Source organism: Oncorhynchus tshawytscha, linkage group LG30 (genome assembly GCF_018296145.1).
Source record: "Oncorhynchus tshawytscha isolate Ot180627B linkage group LG30, Otsh_v2.0, whole genome shotgun sequence".
Taxonomy (NCBI): Eukaryota; Metazoa; Chordata; class Actinopteri; order Salmoniformes; family Salmonidae; genus Oncorhynchus; species Oncorhynchus tshawytscha.
In genome coordinates, this window is record NC_056458.1 from 29,804,451 (window position 1) to 29,827,213 (window position 22,763).

Sequence of the window (22,763 nt, forward strand, 5' to 3'; positions counted from 1 at the left end):
ATGGCTGTGCCCGAATCGCACCCGACATCCCATAATCAGAAGCCTAGGAAACCAGGGCAGCCTGTTAACACTGGGAGAGAATCAAAATCAAGTCAGGGCCTCAGTGTAGCAGTCAGACAAAACACAGGCAGCTTTGTGGGAGCAGCTTTCCCCCATCACTGTTAGGATAGTGTGGGGCTATAATTGCTGTCATCTCGCCTTTCGGAGCCCAGGCACAGACTGTGGGAATTGGAAGAGTCATTTAATCACCAGGGAAACAAAATGATGGGAGCTCCAATTTGGCCAGCAGAAGTTGAGGGAGGGAAAGAGGGGATGTGGAGCGCGTCATTAGAGCCTAGGACCTGCACACAGTCTGGGGCCAAATTACTGAGCATGCAGGTGCTTGCTTTGGTCCTCCTACCCTCTGCGACTGTGGAACCAGGCAAGGCGTCCATCTTGAGATAGATTGACATTCATGCTTGACCATCACTGACGTCAACCACAATATAATCAACAACACATGTACTTCCTGTAACCTCAAATACTTTCTGAGGGATATGCACATCTTGAATGGTCTGCTCAGTCATGTACAATCACAAATTAACCAACGCTGTGTTTGCATGCCAAAATGAATCCTTCATTATACAATTAGCGGTTGAAACCAGTTTAATTTCTGCCCTTTTAATGGTTAAATCCCATTGGATCCCATTGAAAGACAAAGAGTTAATGTCGCCTTTGGCTCTCAGGTCGTCTGCCATATCATCATTTGGGTGTCAAACAGAAGGCTGGGGTCTCAGCACCTTTTCTATACACCAATTTCCTTCCTATTCACAGAGAGCACGGGAGAACAGAGGGATGTTCTCGCTTCACAGCCCAACAATTAACGTTGGGGCCTCACAAAAAAGGCTCAAAAAGAGAGCGAGAGAAGGAGAGAGAGAGAAAGAGAGAGAGAGACAGAGAGACCAAATCAAGAGAAACAGGAAATTGGACGTCCCCAGAACAGCATCCCTTGCTTTCTCTTATTCTCTACCTCTCCTTTTCTCTCCCTCCCTTAGGGTGGTTGGGTAGCAGCCAATCTAATTGAAAGGCAGATCAATGAAGAGATATATTGTCATTTTCCAGCGCCACCCTCTTAATCAATTAATCTATAATAGAATCCGAGGAGCCCCTTAAAGGGCCAGTGGCTCCATTAACAGGTGCTGACAGATATGGGCTTGATTATTAGAGATGGAATAGTGAGAAACAGAGAGTAAGAGATTTGCACAGGATTCATTTCAAGAAATTTCCATAAATTACATGGAAATATGTGACTTACAAAACAATACTCTTTGTGAGTTATTTTCGTCTTTTACAATGTCCGGTCAATCAGATAATGCACTTAAGAAAAATGACTGGGATTGGTTAATGGCAACATACAGTAGAGGCTTGATGTACTTACTATATGTGGCTGATGTTATCTTAATGCACTTGCAATTTTGTGTTTCCAAGCCATTTAGAGTAGTGCGGTGGCTAAAAGAACCACATAATAGACTTCACATTATGATCTGGAATGCCAGTAGTTTAAAGCTACTTTAAAATAAGAGTCATAAAGCGACAACTCACTCACACAATAAAATGTGTGTTTTTGAGGAAGAATGGATAAATCAAGGCAACAGCTGTGCGAGTGTCGACTTCCGACCAGGGATCTGTACCTTAAAGGCACTGTGGAACCACAGTTCAAAAATAACTACACCCCAAAGATATTGGGTGGGTTAATGAAACGAATGGGCCCCGTGTTCGGCAATTATATACTTTGTAAATAAGGGAATAGTTAAAAATGTGTATAGATGCTTTGGAAAGCTATTATCAAAATCTTCACAGAGAGATGCTAACTTTACCTCAGAAATGTTGAATAGATGTGCAGTTACCACCTTAAATACAGGTTATTAAGTGTATGTGTGCTTTTGTCCTAAACCACACCAATGTAGGCTCAATTAAAACTTGTATTGTAGTATTTATGCAGTAGCAGTAGCATTTGGACATACTTTTTCCCAGAAGTAACATAAAATCCATGAACAGTTTTTTGGTGCTATAAAAACAGCTGGAAGAATCCCCTCACATGCAAAAGCTTCCAGTTTTCAATATATGACAGGTAGCTAGCATGAAGCGATGGTGTAAACAAAACATTTGTTTTATACATGTTACCCTTGCAGAGTCATGTAGTAAACACATAAATAAAATGGCAGGTAATTTGGAAAATGAAACACTGAAGAGTGGCTCATGACATTTGCATATAATATACTTAACTCAATGGCCTTAACAGAATTTCCAGCAAACGTTTAGAGCAGTCTGTGAAATGCAGTCAAGTACTATTCAGAGGCAGCGTTTTTGATCAGTCTCCATGGCAAGTTTGATTTCTCTGCAATATGTGTGGACACTTGAGTTGTTGGATAGCAGTGAAAAAATAATGAAATGGCAAGGCTTGACAGAGGCAGATATGCAGTATATACAACAATGAGGCCCATTGTGTCAACGGGTGTATAAGAGGCGAAGTCAGGTGCAGGAGAGTAGCGTGAGGTAAACAGGCGCACTTTTATTTTAGTTCCAAAACGAGAGCACTACATAAATCAAATGCGCTCAAAACATGGAACATAACAAAAGTAAAGCGCGTAATAAGACACCACAATAACATGAAACAATTACACACAAAACATGATGGGAAACAGAGAGTTAAATACAAGTAGATTGATTGGGGAAATGAAAACCAGGTGTGTATGGAAACAAGACAAGACAAATGGATATATGAAAAACGGAGCGGCGATGGCTAGAAAGCCGGTGACGTCGATCACCAAACCCTGCCCGAACAAGGAGAGGAGCGACTTCGGCGGAAGTCGTGACACTTTGTGAAAGGGTGAACATTTGCAAGCTAAAAAGACACAGCTCAAATGAAGATGAAATAGATTGTGCAACAGAACTTCAATAATTTGAATAATTCTGTATTATTGCTGTGTCATGCAAAACAACTATTTTCCACATTCCACATAATATGTGATCTTGCTTTGGCGTGCCACAACCAAGGGGCTATATGCTCGAAAGACTTGCTTGGCCAAAGTCCAATTGGAGCTGTCAGCTTTAATGGTGAGTGGTTGATCTGGGGCAATAAATCATGATACACTGGCACATGTTGAAACGCAGTCCACAGTCATTGGATTAATTAGCCATATTAGACATATTGTCACTTCTGAGCTGGGCCATGTGATGGTCATGTGAGTAGTGTGATGTCCTGGGGGTTGTATGGATGGTTCATGTATACGGTTCCAAGTTCTTGTTGACAATGTCTGTCTTTCCAGCAATCATTATGCATGGCTAACCGTGTTGCGCAAAGTAATTAAGGTTAGTTAAGCTATTTGCATTCTGATCACAGTTCACAATATTCTGAGAAGATCTTTTCCAGTTTACACTTTCAAGGCTAGAATGAACTTTCAACCAGATCTCAGGGCAATTTGTAGGATTTGGTATGTATGACATATATGTTAGGTTAGGATACATTATGAATGGAATAGTGGTTGGACAATATCATACAAATTGGATGACGTAATGTATCATACATCTTGGAGGATGTGTAGTATTATTCGTCTTTCTCTGTTAACAACAAGAGAGAATTACTGGGAGAATTGGTGGTTAGGAGAACTAACGACAAAGGTTAGGAGAATTTCCATAAAAGGTTAGGAGAATTTCCGTAAAAGGTTAGGAGAATTTCCGTAAAAAGGATGCTAATGGCGAAAAGAAAGGAGGGGAGAGAGAGAGAACCCCCAAAGGCGTCTCGTCAAATATTCCAAAAAGGTCATGCTCATCCGTTTTAGCATTTGTAATCCACAATGATAATTTACTTCAAACAGCAAGGCGTGACAAATGAAGCAGAGGCACAGCAATAGAAAGATCACCCGCTAAAAACTGAAGTACCTCTAGGGCCGAGACACAGCATCCAACCATGTTGATAAGCTGTCAGCCATGATACGACATCTAATGCTGGATAATTCATCTAAATTCATTGACTGCACCATTTCGCTGACAGCTTGGCCAAATGTTTGATGGGGGCCCCAAACTAGCGGCATCCGTCACAGATGAGCTGAAATGTATTTAGGGACTGCATCATCATGTTTTATTCAATTACGCACTGGAGCTCAATGAATCAGTTTTTGCAATTAAGTTAAACATTCACATGCATGAAACATGAGGGCGATATCAAGGGTATTCAAAGTTAGGGTTGCTTTCCTTGGTTTTGTTGTGCTTTAGGAGAAGGATGCATTTCAAGCTAAATGATGTTAGATTGTGTAGATTGTGTTTGAATGCATGGATTTGTAAGTTGGGAATTTACAACAGACACCACTTTTTTGAGAAATCTACAATGGTGGCCTACACCAGAATAGCATGGAATCCTGATAACATCGCAGTCCCTATGCACAGGCAGATCAGTAAATGCCATCTCCAGAAGCATTTCTATGAATGTCAAGCACCGCGTTTACTTGGGTATTTTGCAATAAGTCATATTATTTGGCACTATATCAAATCACTCCATATTATTGCCCACTGCGGCACTTGATGGGTCCTACTATGTCCTGCTCTGTTGAGTCTTATCCTCTGCAGTTTCCCCCTGTTCAAGCACATGTAATATTGCCTTTCGCATTCCATCAAGTCAAGACACAGCCCTCGTTCAGATAGGTATAGTGACATTTTCTCAGCACGGTGGGGTTTGTTAAGATTCTAGAATGGTCTATTTTATTCCCTGCTCTGTGTAAATAACATCATATCAGCCTAATGCCTACTCAATGTGATTGTGAAGCCTGGTGTGTGTCTTTTCATATAAGGCATATGATACGTTTACATTTTAATTCATTCCATGATCAGGTGATTGATGCCAGTATCTCAAGGTAAATGTTATGGCAGGCTAAATGAAATGCACATGTTGAATAATGTATGCATTTTCATGGGAATATTTTGAATCAACATACCCCATATAGATAGAAAACTATGATTATAGGCCTAGCATTCTGAAAGCATCTTATTTGAACCCTCTAACTGGCAATACAAAATCTCCCTACAACCTTATTAATTAACACAAATTGTTCGACTGATATATGACATTCATAAAATTTAAAGTGAAAATATTATCCTGACACTAACTGACCTATTTTTGTGAAATTAGTTGAGACCAGTACATTCTACTGATCTGTAGACCATATTTTAAAGGTGCAATATGCAGAAATCACTCTGACATTTCTTGGTTGCTAAAATTTTAATAGTTCACCTAATTTCAGTTTATGTGACAAAACAAGCAGTCATTGTGTAGAGAATCATTGCACCATCTAAACCACTGTATTTTTAACTGTTTGAAGCTGGTATACAAAACTGAAAGTAAAAGAAAGTAAAATGTAGAATGGGAAGCATAGAAATAGTGCACATTGAACAGATATACAGCTTTTTAGACTTGCTTTCAAGGCTGGTTGGGTCATGGAAAAGTTTTAAGGTTTTTATTTCCCATACCTGATTGATTTGTATACACTGAATTTTCTTATACAACTATTTGGTCTATTTATTGAAACATGTATTTTTTATATAAATGTAGATTGAAGTAAAGGCATTGGCGTAATTATACCTACAGTCTCGAAATGCGCAACATGTGCAACGTGTGCAATTTGTGTGTAATTTTGGTCAGTTCTAAAAAAAGTTACACAAAAAATATTTATTCACTGTCTCTTTAAGTGTTCACTGTGTTCACTGTTTCGACTACTATACACAGGAGCTAGGGGGTGGGCTTTAGCCACGAGAGCGTTTTTGCAGATAACAGGACTTCTGTTCATTCAAGAGTGAGGAGGAAATGGGAGACACAGAGAAAGGATGAAAGTCTCTATCAAGAATTAAGCTGCACATAATCTATCAGAAGAATGCCTTTTTGATGAGGAAGTTGACTCTCAATACAGAGGGACGGAGTTACAAAAAATTCCCATCAACAATACGGTGACAGTGACAGAGAAAACTAAGAAAATAGCGCATATTCTAGGTCCGACCATATCCAGACGCGTAATTTTGCCATCCTTCCGCGCCTGTTGCAGGACATTATCAGAGGAATACATGATATAAGTAGAAGCCGAAAGGAACCAATTCTTCAGAATGTCTTATGTAGGCTTTTTTAATCAGTTGTAATGCTGCCAGTGGTTAGGTGGTGGAAATTGTCCGAAAATGTGGGGCTGACTTTCCAAAGTTGTCGGATGCCACTTCTGTAGACTTGACCGACCATACCCACATTTGGATCATTTAGATTTTTGGGGGTATACCTTTGAAGACAACTTTATCATACACCAGAGGGTAATGGAGTTTCGCCTCACGTTGGATACCCTATTGGTTTTTATTGTGCTTATTGGTTTGGTTTTTGGTAAGTTCAATGCATGATACAATTCTACTATTTCTTATATTTTATGCTCAATGTGTTTGACTATACATTTGTTATCCATTGTGATGCATTTGTTTTTGGTGACACTCTCGGTCCCATTAATCAATTAAATTAAATGTGGGGTTTATTTTTGCGCGCAAGCCTTCTGTGACAGACGCGCATTCACTTAAACTCCTCTCGGTATCGGCCAAGTAAAAAAATATTATGGAGTGATCTTGAATAAGAAGATAATATGACAAATTGGTGTATTTTGCTCAAAACATTGACAATTGAGAAAGTTGATTACGACATTATAAACAATGCCTTTGATGCGCATCCGTTTCTCAGCTAAACGCAGACTACTGGCTGTACCTATAAATGAGGAAAATATATCAGTGTACCTTTTAAAATGAAGAAAAGATATCCGTGAGGGGAGAAATGTTAAGGTCTTTGAGGCCACCTTGACAAAGCTTGACCAATCACAGAAATAACTATTCAGTGATGCCACTGGGTTCGACACCACTTAAATTATGCAAACGAGTTTAAGAGAGGAAAAATGGATGGCATGGGGACCTTGGCAACATGTTGACCTCTGTTGTGACTGTGCCTTCAATATCTATATTCTTGAATAACTAATGAGAGGAGATAGGGCCAGAATTCGAACAGCTGAATGTTGCAGTTGTAAGTAATAGAGATAGTAACAGTATGTCCCAATCACAGTATAATTTCTTATTTTAAGTTTCACTGAGTTTTGTAACAGATGGTGGATTGTTCTCAAGGGAACTCAGCCTGTTGATTAATACAACTAAGTTACCATAACTCGCTATCCCCATTGCATGTCCTATGGCCACAGGGAGGATTCCCGGTCGTATGCTGGTGCCAATTTAACAGGAATTACTGGGATTTTGTCATTTTCCGACAGCATGGTGTCTGGGACCCTGCCCTATACTGCTGAGCTGGCTTTTACGAGGCTGTAAACATAGGCTATGAACCCAGACCGTGACAACATCTGCGAAAGCACTCCTTCAATCACTCTAGATGCTCCAATGCGGCCACAAGGCTACATTGAATGCACACTCGTTCACAGATTTGTCAAATCTTCCTAATTCAATGTTCCCATAACCTCAAATCGAATCAATGTCATTTTCCACCAGATTTTCCTCTCTTAAATCCAAATATAATTTTTATCCTATGTGTCCCCTATGCGGTGAAGGTCCATCCTGCTATCGCCCATTACTTTTTCACACCTGATAAGAGCCTTAAATGGGGGCCAGTGTTGAGTTACAAGGTCTTGCTTCGGTTTGTCAGTAAGGTGACGTTCAATCAACCCAGTTGCTAGTTTGTCAACCCTGTTTTCAGTCTCCTGAATGACCGAATGGGAGAGGGCCATGTGTTTGCTCAGCTCCTTTTAAAGTCACTGGAAAATGGCCTCAGAACAGCTGTCAGTTTTCTCATGACTGTCCCCAAACAGGCCTTTAATGAGGCCAAAAAGCCAGGATGAAACCTTTGACGTAATTACAGTACACACATCCCAGAACAGGCCTGGGTGGAGAATGGCTTATGTTATTGGTCTAGAGTGCGTGCAGCTAGAATAGAAACCACTAGCTAAGCTGTGCATCTCTCTGTCATCACCATTACTCAGTGAGTCATTTCCTAAACGGTGACGTGAATAATGGAGACGTTTGATAGGTATCAGGGATCCCTCACTAGGCTACCATAGACCAGGCTTTTCCTGTTTGTCTGTTGTAAACACTAAGACGTCTGACTGCCACCAGCCCATAAAACATACAGTAGACAGAGAGCTGCTTCCCCAAGTGAGGACACCAGAAACCTTAATCATCTCAGTTCTGATCTAAAATCCTCACTTTGATAAGATCTAAAAAGATGTACAGACAGTGAGACACACCAGAGAGACAGACAGACAAACAGGCAGAGAGAAGACAGAGGGAGAACGTTAGGTAAGACACAGTCAGAACCCTCTCTGTCAGAGGTGTCATGCCCATAGGGCAGGGCACGTGCCCCTCAGATTATTAATACTATATTTTATTTTTGCTTTTGTTGTTTCTCTGTAATAGTACTAGCCACCTAGAAATTTCATGAAGTTGGCTTTAGCTAGCCCAGATAGGCTCTCAATCTCCCAACCTCATAACTAGCTGGCATCTTAACTGGCATGCCTGCTGGCAAGGTTGGTAGACTTTAGAAAAGCAAGACATGACTAAATGTACTGAATAAAACTCACATTCCTTTCAATCTTTTACCCAAGTCAGGAGTAAACAGACAGCTCAAGATGTATGCTTAGATATGTAGACAAATACACTTTTTTTTCTAGAAATAAGTATAATATAGACATAGAAATATATATATACATAGAAATAAGTAAGTATAATGATTAAGGCTGTAGATTGCAGGAAAAAGAAAAGCTGTTTCAGGTGTTTGAAAAATGCAACATTCTCCAACTAGGACCGCCCCCCAGCCATCCTCACATATTTTGTGCCCCATTAGATTTTTGCGGTGAATGGCGCCCTTGCTCTCTGTTGCCTCTCAGATAACACACACACACACACACACACACACACACACACACACACACACACACACACACACACACACACACACACACACACACACACACACACACACACACACACACACACACACACACAGGGTAGTGCAAGAAGGTAGTGCGTACGGCCCAGGTCATCACTGGGGCCAAGCTTCCTTCCATCCAGGACGTCTATACCAGGCAGTGTCAGAGGAAGGCCCCAAAAATTGTCTCCAGCCACCCTAGTCATAGACTGTTCTCTCTGATCCCGCACGGCAAGTGGTACCGGAGCTTCAAGTCCAAAAGGTTCCTTTACAGCTTCTACCCCGAAGCCATTAGACTGCTGAACAGTTCATCAAATGGCTACCTGGATTATTTGCAATGACCCTGCTTTTTTTTACGCTGCTGCTACTCGCTGTTAATTATCTATTCATAGTCACTTTATCCCTACCTACATGTACTGTACATATTACCTCAATTACCTTGACTAATCTGTAGCCCAACACATTGCCTTGGTACCGGGACCCCCTGCATATAACCTCCTTATTGTTATTTTATTGTGTTACTTTCTTTTTTTACTTTAGTTTATTTAGTAAATATTTTCTTAACTTTTATTTTTCTGAGAACTGCGTTGTTGGTTAAGGGCTTGCAAGTAAGCATTTCACAGTAAGGTCTACTTACACCTTTTGTATTTTGCGCATGTGACATACAATGTGATTTGATTTGACATACTAGCAGTCCCCCTCATCTCTCCTATCTTCGTCTGTTATCATGCAGATCAAACAAACTGTCGATAACTTGGGAAGCGTTGGCATGAGCTGTAGAGTTGATCCATCACCCATAGCGTGACTCAGCTAACCAAGCATAAAGACATGTTCAAAATCTAAATCACTCACTATTAAAGACGATCATGATATTCCTCATGTGTCTGCTATTTGTCATCAGCCAAAGTCCGTTATCACAAGCGCACACTAAAATACCCATCAAGAGGCACAAAGTAATTTGAAGGTCGGACACATTCTTATTCCGAGGGCTAAAATGAGGCACCCTAACCTGTTTGCCACTGCCAGATAGGGCTGAGGTATCCAGTTCATCCGGTCATCAAAAGAAACAAACCAAACCACAGGGGACAATTTTTTTAAACAGTGACTTCTGACAACACCTCTCTCCAGACTTTGAAGAGTTCCAGCGTGGCTGTCCGAAGTGAAAAGAGGCCACAGGGCCCTCAACAATACCAGCGTGGCATAAATCTGACGGGCCCCTGGGCCGGGGCCCCAAGTCGCAGACGGCTTAATGGCCGGTGGCATTAGTTCCAGTAGTCCAGTGGTTGTATGGACGTTGATAAAACATTGTGTGGATGCTGACCCCTAGCGCTGGTCACGCACTAAAATGGACAGAGAAAGAGAGAAAAAAAAAGAGAGTGAAAGTGACAATGTATGACTGTTACGGCTTTGTGTTTCTCTGTATTTTTTTCAGTTTTACCATAAAATATATTCTATGCATTGTATTTCTATGTCCTGTTTTTGTCGGCATAGGAATATAATGAATATAATGTATTTTTATCCTGTCACTGTCAACACAAGCTGTCAACAACATTTTCTGCATATTCCGTTAAACTTCTGCTACTTGAGGACTGTGTAGTTAGTTATATGCAGAACAGCGTGATGTGGGCTGAGGAAGAAGACATTTCAAACTCTGGAAGTCTCACCCCTCCACGTTTTGTCTGCGGAGGCTCTCAAAGTGTTTTCAATTTCATAGATACCGGTTGAAATGATTGAACTGCAAATTAATAGTTTTCTTTGCATGAAATGGCAAAGTAAATAGGATGTTTTCCCTGCTATTGCTGTGTTAATCCAACATTAAAGCAATATCTGCGATCTTTCTGTTATGTGTTTGTGAATACACATTCATCTATTTCTGGAAAACCAGGGAATTTTACTGGAATTTTGAAACACTAAACCTACACCTATAACCCCTAACCTATACCATATGCCCATAACCAATGCAATTTTTCCCCATAGGAGTTGACTTCTCCGTGCCCTTGTTGCCCCCTGGCATGGGGCACATCACATCCTTAATGCACTGGCTACAGCATGTAACACCAAGTGTTTTGAAAATGCCCTTTTATAAGAAAGTGTGTGTGTGTGTGTGTGTGTATGTGTGCGAGCATATGTGAGACACAGGGGGAGTGACATGTGTGGCTGCGCGGCGCTGTGTTGATGAAGACAGCGTGGGCACTGGAACATAGTAGAGGAGCTATCCTGCTCCTCTCAGGCATCCTGTTCACACAGCCCCCCCCCCACCATTGCCCTGCCCAGACCTCACAAGGTCCCCCTGTCTGTCTGTCTGTCAGGAAGTCACACAGAGGCAGCATGTCTAGGGTAGTCAAATGGAAGACAGTTTGTTTGGTGTAGATGTGTCTGAATGCACTGTGTGTTTGCTTTGTATGTGTTTGTCCATGAGTGTATGTATGCCAATTTTATGTGGCGTTGTGTGTTTTCAAATTCAATCAATACTCTTGGTGTGTTTCAAGTTTTAATGTCACGTGCACAAGTACAGTGAAATGCCTTTCTTGCAAGCTCCAAACCCAACAATGTGGTAATCAATATCAATGTAGTACTAACGATAACATAAGGTAGAACAAAAACACACAAGAAATAGAAATAAGAAGAACACGAGAAGTAAGAAGCCATTTCCTATACCATATTTACAATGTGCAGGGATACTGGAGTGATAGAGGTAGATATGTTTCGGGATAAGGTGACTAGGCATCAGGATATATGATAAACAGCGTACCAGTAGCAGGAATGATGATTGTATGTGACTGTGTGTAGAGTCAGTATAAATGTGTGTGCATGTTATGTGTGTGCTGGAGTGTCAGCATGCATAAGTGTGTAGAGCCTTCTGAGTGTGCAAAGAGAAAGTGCAAAAATAAAATACAAGGGTGAACTCAGATAGTCCGTGTAGCCATTCAGTTAGCTATTTATCAGTCTTATGTGTTTGTGTGTGTGGGGTTGTGTTGTGCACCACTTCAGCCCGGTATCATCCTGATGTTATCTCGTGAATTGAATAACTTTGTTTGTGAATGTGGGTTCCACTCTGACAAAGAAAATCAGAAGAATATATGGAAATCCCTGTGATCACGTTAAGGGACATTTCCCTTCTCTGCTTTAGTTTGATCCACCTATTGTAATGGAGGTGATGGAGGTAATTATCATTTAAAGAGGCAGGTCATGATGAGACTGGTACCTCTTTGGTGAATTCAGTGTCTTCCTCGATTAAAGTACAGAATATCTTCACCGAATCAATGCAAACTGATATCGTTCCTCAAGATAAAAAAAAAGCCAAAGTTAACCCCACTGTACATCTGGGGATCCAAGATCTTTTACAAATGATTGACTAATATCTGTACTACCATGTTTTTGAGAAACTGGTGTTTGTAAAAAAAACTACACTGATATGGCTCTTTTACAACTTGTAAATAGACCTTTCTCAATTTATCCAAAGTGTTCGACATTGTTGATCATTAAATATTACTTGCTAAATTGCATTATTATTATGATTATACATATAAATGGCTACGTAATTATGTTTATGATTGAGAACAATTTTTATACGCAAATGGTCCTGAATCTACCAGTGCATCTACCATCTACTAAGATATCCTGTGGAGTTCCACAGGGTTCAATCATTGGACCTTTGTTATTCCTAATCTCCCCACTGCCACACCTCACATAGTCAATTCTATACTCTGGAATTCCTACCTTCACATTGCCAAAACATGATCATCCCTCAATAACTTCAAGCGTAGACTAGGGCCTGATGAACCAAACAACCCAGTAGTCTCCTCCATGTAACCTAACTCTTACAATCACACACAACATGCGCACACACACATCTAAAAACACATGTTTTCGGCATTCAGATTTTCATATCGTCATACCGTCCGTCTCACCCTGGAATTTACGGTATTACCTACTTAGTACACAAGGGCGCCAGAAAACACAAAAAAACCATTGGGCGTCTATTATCAGAATGCTAACAAAAGTAGCGCAAGTATGAGCAAATTTCCATAGAGGCTGCTAGCTACAGTTGAAGTCGGAAGTTTACATACACTTAGGTTGGAGTCATTGAAACTCGTTTTTCAACCACTCCACAAATTTCTTGTTAACAAACTATTGTTTTGGCAAGTCAGTTAGGACATCTACTTTGTGCATGACCCAAGTAATTTTTCCAACACATGTTTACAGACAGATTATTTCACTTATAATTCACTGTATCACAATTCCAGTGGGTCAGAAGTGTACATACACTAAGTTGACTGTGCCTTTAAACAACTTGGAAAATTCCAGAAAATTATGTCATGGCTTTAGAAGCTTCTGACAGGCTAATTGATTAACTCAGTGCCTCTGCTTGACATCATGGGAAAATCAAGAGAAATATTGTAGAACTCCACAATTCTGGTTCATCCTTGGGAGCAATTTCCAAATGCCTGAAGGTACCACGTTCATCTGTACAAACAATAGTACGCAAGTTTAAACACCATGGGACCACACAGTCGTCAAACCGCTCAGGAAGGAGACACGTTCTGTCTCCTAGAGATGAATGTACGTTGGTGCGAAAAGTGCAAATCAATCCCAGAACAACAGCAAAGGACCTTGTGAAGATGCTGGAGGAAACCGGTACAAAAGTATCTATATCCATAGTAAAATGAGTCCTATATCGACATAACCTTAAAGGCCGCTCAGCAAGGAAGAAGCCACTGCTCCAAAATCGCCATAAAAATGCCAGACTACCGTTTGCAACTGCACATGGGGATAAAGATCATACTTTTTTGAGAAATGTCCTCTGGTCTGATGAAACAAAAATATAACTGTTTGGCAGTAATGACCATCGTTATGTTTGGAGGAAAAAGGGGGAGGCTTGCAAGCCAAAGAACACCAACCCAACTGTAAAGCATGGATATATTGAAGCAACATCTCAAGTCAGGAAGTTAAAGCTTGGTCGCAAATGGGTCTTCCAAATGGACAATGACCCCAAGCATACTTCCAAAGTTGTGGTTAAAATAGCTTAAGGATTAAGGACCACAAAGTCAAGGTATTGGAGTGGCCATCACAAAGCCCTGACCTCAATCCTATAGAACATTTGTGGGCAGAACTGAAAAAGAATGTGTGAGCAAGGAGGCCTACAAACCTGACTCAGTTACACCAGCTCTGCCAGGAGGAATGGGTCAAAATTCACTCAACTTATTGTAGGAAGCTTGTGGAAGCCTACCCAAAACATTTGACCCAAGTTAAACAATTTAAAGGCAATGCTGCCAAATACTAATTGAGTGTATGTAAACTTCTGACCCACTGGGAATGTGATGAAAGAAATAAAAGCTGAAATAAATCTTTCTCTCTACTATTATTTAGACATTTCACATTGTTAAAATAAAGTGGTGATCCTAACTAACCTAAGAAAGGGCATTTTTACTAGGATTAAATGTCAGGAATTGTGAAAAACGGAGTTTAAATGTATTTGACTAAGGTGTATTTAAACTTCCAACTTCAACTGTATTTGCACGTCTCTGATCACTCTATTGAAGGAAAAAAGCACGGTTGACTTTCAATATAAACGGCGACCACTGTCAATACACAGCTGGACTCAACTGCTCCCGCTTTCTCCGGTTGTGCTATTTATAAACAAATACGTGACTGGCTCAACTGTTCTGGGGAATATTTAACCTCTTGGGGCTAGGGGGCAGTATTTTCACTTTTGGATAAATAGCATGCCCAATTTCAACTTCCTGCTACTCATGCCAAGAATATAAGATATGCATGTTATTCATAGATTTGGATTGCAAACACTCTGAAGTTTCTAAAAACTGTTTGAATCATGTCTGTGAGTATAACAGAACTTATGTAGCAGGCAAAACCCAGAGGACTAACTATTCAGATTTTTTTTGTTTGCCTCTCTCTGTGCCCTGACTTGTCATTGCCAAAGGATATTTCTTAGGGACCTGTTTTCAGTTCCTACCGCTTCCACTGGATGTCACCAGTCTTTGGAATTTGGTTGAGGTTATTCCTTTGTGCAATGAAGAAGTAGGCCAACTAGGAACTGGGTACACTTTTGTGAGTTGCGCAAGACATGAAAAGTGGCGCTGGTTTGTTTTCATTCCTGTATTGAACACAGAAAGACCCGTCTACAATTTGATCGATTATTAACGTTTAAAAATACCTAAAGTTGTATTACAAAAGTAGTTTGAACAAACTTTTTTTAAACTTACAGTATATTTGTATATTGGTTTTCGTGTCATGGTTTTCATATTATTATTCCAAGATGGCGTAGCAGTCAGACGTCTTTATCCTTTGTCTTGTCATGTCCCATGTACAGTGGGGCAAAAAAGTATTTAGTCAGCCACCAATTGTGCAAGTTCTCCCACTTAAAAAGATGAGAGAGGCCTATAATTTTCATCATAGGTACACTTCAACTATGACAGACAAAATGAGAAAAAAAATCCAGAAAATCACATTGTAGGATTCTTAATGAATTTATTTTCAAATTATGGTGGAAAATAAGTAGCTTGCTAGCCCCGGTCTGCTAGCTGTCTGAATCGCAGTGTCTCCTCTAGCCCTGCTCAATATGCCTTAACCCGTAGTGACACCCAGCCCGTGAACGGGACCGTTATCATCATCTGACACTAATTAGCATAACGCAACGGACATAAATCTTCCTAGAAAATCTTCCTATTCATGAAAATCACAAGTTAAATATATTGGAACACAGCTTAGCCTTTTGTTAATCACCCTGTCATCTCAGATTTTCAAAATATGCTTTGGCTGAGAAATCGCCCGGAAATTGTGGTCACCACAATGCCGAAAAATATTCCAAATTAGCTCCATAATATCGACAGAAACGTGGCAAACGTTGTTTAGAATCCATCCTCAAGGTGTTTTTCTAATATCTATTGGATAATATATCCGTCGGGACAATTCCTTTTTTCTCTAGGACCGATTGGAGTAATGGCTACCTCTGTACTTTACGCGAGAATCTCTCTCGTAGCTACCATGTGACCACTTACGCAATATGCCCCCATACGGCTATTCTTCAACAGAAATGCATAAAACGACGTCACAGTGCTGTAGACACCTTGGTGAATACGTAGAAAGCGTAAGCTCGTTGATGGTACATTCACAGCTCAATAGGGACTCACATTCACAGCCATATAGGGAGTCATTGGAACGCAGCGCTTTCAAAACCTGGGGCACTTCCGGATTGGATTTTTCTCAGGCTTTCGCTTGCAACATCAGTTCTGTTATACTCACAGACAATATCTTTACAGTTTTGGAAAGAGTGTTTTCTATCGAAAGCTGTCAATTATATGCATATTCTAGCATCTTTTCCTGACAAAATATCCCGTTTAAAGCGGGAACGTTTTTTTTTCTCCAAAAAATGACAATACTGCCCCTGGAGTTCCAAGAGGATATTATTAAATAAATTGTGAAAAATAAATAAATAAATATAAGCCCTTTTGGGTTTCAACCTCACCTGCAGACTGTTTTTTTAACATTTTTTTTATCTGTTCTGTTTTGTCTTACATTTGTTTTCTTTGGTGCAAATAAATACAACCTAATCATGGTCTTCTTATATGGTGCTGTATTTGGATAGTTCCCCGCTAAGTAAACTAGTTGCCAACTTAGACCCCTCTGAATGGCACTTCAAACAGCATTGACCCACTGCCATGTGTACACTCCCATCAGGAGATCTCAGTCTAATGACTTGGAGCACAGACACACTTCCTCACCTCCACTGTTGACTTTGTCATTTAACTAAACTCATACTTTCTATCTCCTGTCACTCTATTACTACTACTACTATTAGGGAATAGACTCCTAGCTAGTCTTACTTGCCAACAACAGTAGTCTGTATGTTGTACTGGTAGTAGCTTTATCTTAGTTCCATTTCCATTAACAGCATAGTATTCAGTGGACAGTTATAATGGCTCAACATTCTGGTGAAGGTCAGATGAAAATGTTACAAATAAACAATACATATATGGCATATGGTAAAGAGGATTGGAGATGGAGTGAAGTTATCAAGCTTCTGTTTCTCTCTTCCCCCTTAGCCATCCTCTGAAGTCTAACAACAGAGATGTGGTTTTCATTAGATGAGACAATTTACTTGCGAAAAAGTGTCTATTCATTGACGGACTTGTCTGCCTGTCACGCAGCTTTGAAGCAGCTCAGGTAGTGGTTCCACAAAAGTGCAGCTAAATTTTCAAATTGACTGTCAACAAACAAAATGATATGCGTAGTAAAAGTGTGCACCCTCCCGAAGTCTAATTGTCACCCGAAGCAGCTGGCAGAATTCTACAAATTGTCAGGGAGACCATTTGGTATTTCTCAGGTGCCAGACATTGCAGACTTGAGCACTTCGAAAGGCTCAGGCAATCGTTTGATGATTCATAATTTACCGTCCTCTGTTTCTCACGGTGACTGGTTTCCTGTCAGTGTAGGGGATAATTTGTCAGCTGCTGTCATCGATTCCTTGACTTTGGCATCTGTCATTAGGATAAGTTCCTGTCAGATTTCCACTGAATATTCCTGTCGTCTCAAATAGGAATGTCAATATGGAAGAGGTAGTGAGAAGTAGGTACAGACTAGAAGGGAAGATCTTTCTCCACATAGAATTCCTCCGCTGGTTGTTTGCTCCATTTCCTTTTGTGTCCATCCCTTATCACTCTAGGACACATCCCTAGTGCCTTGTATTGCCTTCGTTTTGTAAAGCAGTATTGCCAGTTTATAAGAAACTCTAAGGAGTACATCTCTAATGTGAATTTTGCAGAGTGAGTTTAAAACTAGCTATGTTGCATACTTTGCCTTGTTACCTTTATTATTTTGTTGTTCAGGTAGGCATTAAGCGCCAAATGCACAAAGAGAGGCTAGGCCTCTGACTGAGCATAGGGATGTTAGCCTGACTTAATCTGCTGCGGATAGCAGGAACAGGCTCTGTAGCCAGACATTTGATATCCCCCCTACTACACCATTCAACATATGCCTTGATAATATCCACCAAGTTCACTTTGGGCCCCTTTCCTCTTCTGTGGTGATATGTGGGGTCTGTGAGTCAGACAGGATATGAGTTAGGGGCAGTTTGTGTGTGCACATGTGTATGTCTGTGTCTTCAGTTCCGGTGGGGTCTCTAATCCAGAAGAATGCTGAGACTGTGCCACTGTGTGTAAACTGCTGCTATCTCCCCCAGCTGTGGTGGTGGGCTGGTCTTAGTGGAACCCCCAAACCAGGAACTCACTCTGGGATACAGTCTCACACGCCCCAGTGATATGATACAGCTAAGCAGGGCTCCACTGTTGCACTCACTGACAATTTATTAGTGATCTGCCTTTTACACCCCTGCCTCTACGCTATGTAAAATTACTGCCTGTAGTCTGAAACATACAGCTCTTTGTGAAACGTGATCAGTTGCAAAGTTGTTTTCCAGATGTCGCTGTTGTTTGGTTAATGATTATAAAGAAATAAGAAAATACTTGTTAGCATCTCTCTGAATTAGTCTTCAGTGGGATCAAATGTAGAAAGAGTTAAGCAGAGGTAAGACTTGAAGGTGGCTTGTGCATCGCCGTAGCCTTCATGCAAAGTGACAACCCCTGGAAAACTCAGCACATGAAGCATCAATATCTCGCTTATGATTCCACTTTCTATTCTCCCCATCCTCCTCCTCCTTTCCCTCTCTCATGTACAATTGACAGTGTTAGTAGGGGAGAGTGGGGCATTTTGACCAATTTTTAAAAAAACATTCAGCATCACTACTTCAAGGAAAATATTGTATTATTTATAACAAAGCTGTCTACGTATATTTCAGGATATACTCAGAATTCATGTAAACATTACGGAAAACAAAGTGGTCCCACAACTTACCCCAGGTATGGGGTAAATTGAGAATAAGGATAGGGTAAGTTGAGCCCCCTTGGGGTAACATGTTCCACTTCTACTAATTTCTGTACTGACTTGTGTTTATTTCACAAACACAATTCAACACAATCACAATAACATTTTTGGATTTTAGGCAGTGACCCTTGCCAAGGATGTGGCCTCTGGTGTCCAACATGATAGATGTTGCTGTTTCTTGAATAACTTGAACCAATAAAGCCCTAGAAAAAGGATGATGAGTTTAATTCATGGATGGGGTTGTGGTATATTGTACATCTTAAATGTATGCCTACATTCAGATTCTTGCTGTTCAATATCACTTACCCACTCCAATTCATAGGCAAGCTCTCTGCATTTGAGGCTTCTAAAGTGTTTGCCGGCCCAGAGTACTTAGCACCTCTGAACAGAGTGCAGGTAATTTGCAAACCAAGTGCAAACCGATTCTACATGTCTCTGTGAACGAACAGCAGATGAACGGTAGACCGTCATTAGGTGCAATGTGTTTTCTCCTTAATACTAGAACTGCTGAGCCTCGAGGGACCCCCCTTCAAGCTAGTGAGCAGTCATTCTTACTGCAACATTCTAACACATGTAATATTTGCTATCGCAAAAATGATAATTTGGTCATGTTTAGAATACGATTTTTTATGTTAACACAATAGTAACACAATACTATTTGCCTTAGTTTATGTTACTGTAGGCTATATGTAAAAACAAAAACAAAACAAAATATATATATAAGTTCAAGTGTTCAATCAATTTTATCCATGGAGTGCATTTGTTACAACTTTAAAACAGAAAGCATATGTTAGAACATGGTAACAGCTTATTTTTATAATTACAAAATAAATTAAATACCCCAACCACCAATATGCACTGTCAGCAAGACGTGAGGTCAAATTATGTATGCAGTAAACTAGTCTTGCTAGCTACATTTTCAGATATTACACATTTCTAATTTTGACAAAGTTGTTTTCATTTCAAGTGTACTGTTAGCTCACTAGCTAACATTATGTGTATGATCTTATTATTCATATCTCAGAGCCATTTGCTTTGCTAGCTATAGCCTAATGTTAGCTAGCTAATATTGAACCTGGTTAGTTAGCTACCTGCAAATTCATGCAGGTTATGGTTCATTGTTTACCTATGTCTTAACAAAAGACTCCACTATGCAAGTAACCATTTCAATAGAATGTCACTGTGACAGCTGTTGATAGACGTAGCTAGTAAATGCGCCCTGGCTATCTACTCCGATTTCAGAGTGTGCTAAAGCGCAGAAAAACGGACACATTTTGAACACTTAACACCCGTTGAATATGGGAAAATGCATCAATTTTTGCCAGCAGCACTGTTGCAGTCACCAAGAAAACATCAGTAGCCTAAACATAATTATAAGTGCCAAGTGGCCTTGATAAATAGTGAAAATCTTTACAAAAGCAATAATGGCATTATAGCTGTTATCTCTTATCCTAACAGTTGACACAAACCTTTAACTTTCACTTGCTTGACACACTTTGACGTACTTTTGCTTTGTTGTAGTATGTAATAGCTTCCGTTTTTTTCTTTATTGTGTTCCTGTTGTCTTGTCGTTCTTCAGCACTGTTGCACAACGGCCATTCACGTGCCTTATTTTGTGCAGGGGGAGCTCGCCTCTCACTTTGTTCATGGTGCCGGCCAATGACAGTGAAGAAATTGTCCATGGTGAAATTTCTCTCCTTGGCATCATAAGGTTCCACAAGCCTCATCACCACATTCTCTGATACTTGCTCACAGGCTATCCGATGTAGATGTTTTCCCAGGTATTGAAAGTCATTCAGCATGTACAATTACGGACTGATGTAGGGTACGGAACATTTTGAGATTATAATTAGAACAGATCAATTCTTCATTCACAGTTGGTGAATATATAATAATGCATTGTTCTGCTCATCAACTCACCCATTCACCCCCTTTCTCCCCATCATACTTTACTTAATTTATTTGATCTATTGTAATATGTGTGAAATTCAATATAGTTTAGGTTCAGTTTAGAGGCAATCATCAGGGTGATTATCAGCTGGGCACTGCACTTTCAACTGTTGGGAGATGGAGCGGAGCCCTACTTCAGGAGGAGGAGGAGCAACAGGGAACACCATTCAAAAAATGACATGTCCTCCTAAAACTGGTTATAACTCCAGTTTGTGATATTAAGATTCTAACTACGATGGTGTGTTATATAGACTTATTTAGGAAATGTCAAGGACGGAGGGAGCCATGACTTAAAAATTGGCAGAGTTCTTTTTCTCCATTGATGAGCGGTCAAAATGACTGCTTTAGCAGTTCTAGTGTTAAGCCCATGAAACTGGTCTGCAAGATTTCTGATATGTTTAGCAGGTTCAGCAAGTATAGACTCCATGTCATCAGATAAGACCTTGTGTGCCTCTGCTATTCTGTTATAGCTTCTCTTTCACACATACATGTTCATTTTTCTTTTTTGTCAATGTACCTATTCGGTGTCATTCAGTTTATTTTGTCATCCCTTGCTTCTGCTCAAATGGACTTCTTCCCTACTTTCACTTCCTTGGCTGCTCATTCAAGAACTTCAAGGGGGGCGAGACCCCTGTTTTGTTTTACGTTTGTATACACAGGGAATGATGTCTGCTCTGTAACAATAAAAATGCACTATCTTGAGTTCATATGCATGACAAATTTCTAAAATACTATGCATATTATGTATAAAATTTACAATATGTAATTCATATTTGTATGGGGTATGTTGGGCCATTGGCTCAACTTGCCCCTGGCCAAATGGCACAATTTACCCCAAAGCAACATTTTGACTATATTAGCCCACACACCTACAAGGATGCACTTTCATGCATATTGTAGCTTATAGACATCATCAACTACATTTTCAGATATTACACGTTTCTAAGTGTACTGTTAGCTCACTAGCTAACGTTACGTATATGATCTTATTATTCGTATCTCAGGGCCATTTGCTTTGCTAGCTATAGCCTAATGTTAGCTAGCTAATATTGAACCTGGTTGGTTAGCTACCTGCAGATTCATGCAGGTTATGGTTCATTGTTTACCTATGTCTTGACGAAAGACTCCACTATGCAAGTAACCATTTCAATAGAATGTCACTGGGACTGCTGTTGATAGACGTAGCTAGTAAATTCGCCTTGTAAATTGTTGCCAGCAGCACAGTTGCAGTCACCGACGCGCTGGAAAACATAAAAACAGCCTAACCAGTTCTGCTAGGGTGAGTAAAATGGTCAGTGATCTGTTCTCTCATTTGTGTCTGGAAGTAGATAGCAAGCTATCCAACATTGGCCAATTAGTTTTGGTGCTTGACTGCTGTTAGGACAGAACGCTCAGATCAACCCTTAAAGAGATGGGTGGGGCTAAAGCTTAAGAGGGTGTGAACGAATGGGTCCATTTTCTCAAAATGTGTTCCTCAAATGCAGTGTATGATATATCATTTTGTGTCTGCTTTTATCCAATGTAAAAAACACTTTTTCAAATTTTGCTACATAAGACCGAATCAAGACGTACACTTCCTCAAAATAGTCAGAAGTAATCTAAGATAACTCAAGAAATCTGTCAGTTAATTGTTCATTTTTTTGCTGAAGAGATCTTAGTCACACAATTTTACATCTAAGTATGTTTGGTGCAGTATTTCTCAAGCGCAAATTCTGGCATGAAAACTGAGTTGTCTATCGTTGAATGAAAACAAACACTTCATTGAAGAAACACTACTGTTGACCAATGACCAACAAAGGGGAGTATACTTCAGCTACCGGCTTCGGCTACCGACTTCGGCTTGCCTTGAGAAAAAATGTGTGCATGAACAACCCTTGCTGAAGACCAAAACAAACATAACGTCACAAAATGTTTTCATAATAATATGCACAAACTGTTT

At 40.1% G+C, this 22,763-nt stretch overlaps 1 protein-coding gene across 2 annotated transcripts in view; it reads left to right on the forward strand.

Annotated features, from left to right (window-relative positions):
- The first annotated feature begins 5,809 nt into the window (after positions 1-5,809).
- Positions 5,810-22,763, forward strand: part of robo3 (roundabout, axon guidance receptor, homolog 3 (Drosophila)) — a 131,097-nt gene continuing 114,143 nt past the window's right edge. For both annotated transcript variants that reach the window (XM_024393773.2, XM_024393774.2), the window contains exon 1: positions 5,810-6,391. In XM_024393773.2, the coding sequence (XP_024249541.1) occupies positions 6,328-6,391 (64 nt within the window). In that variant the 5' untranslated portion in view covers positions 5,810-6,327. The remainder of the gene's footprint in view (positions 6,392-22,763) is intronic.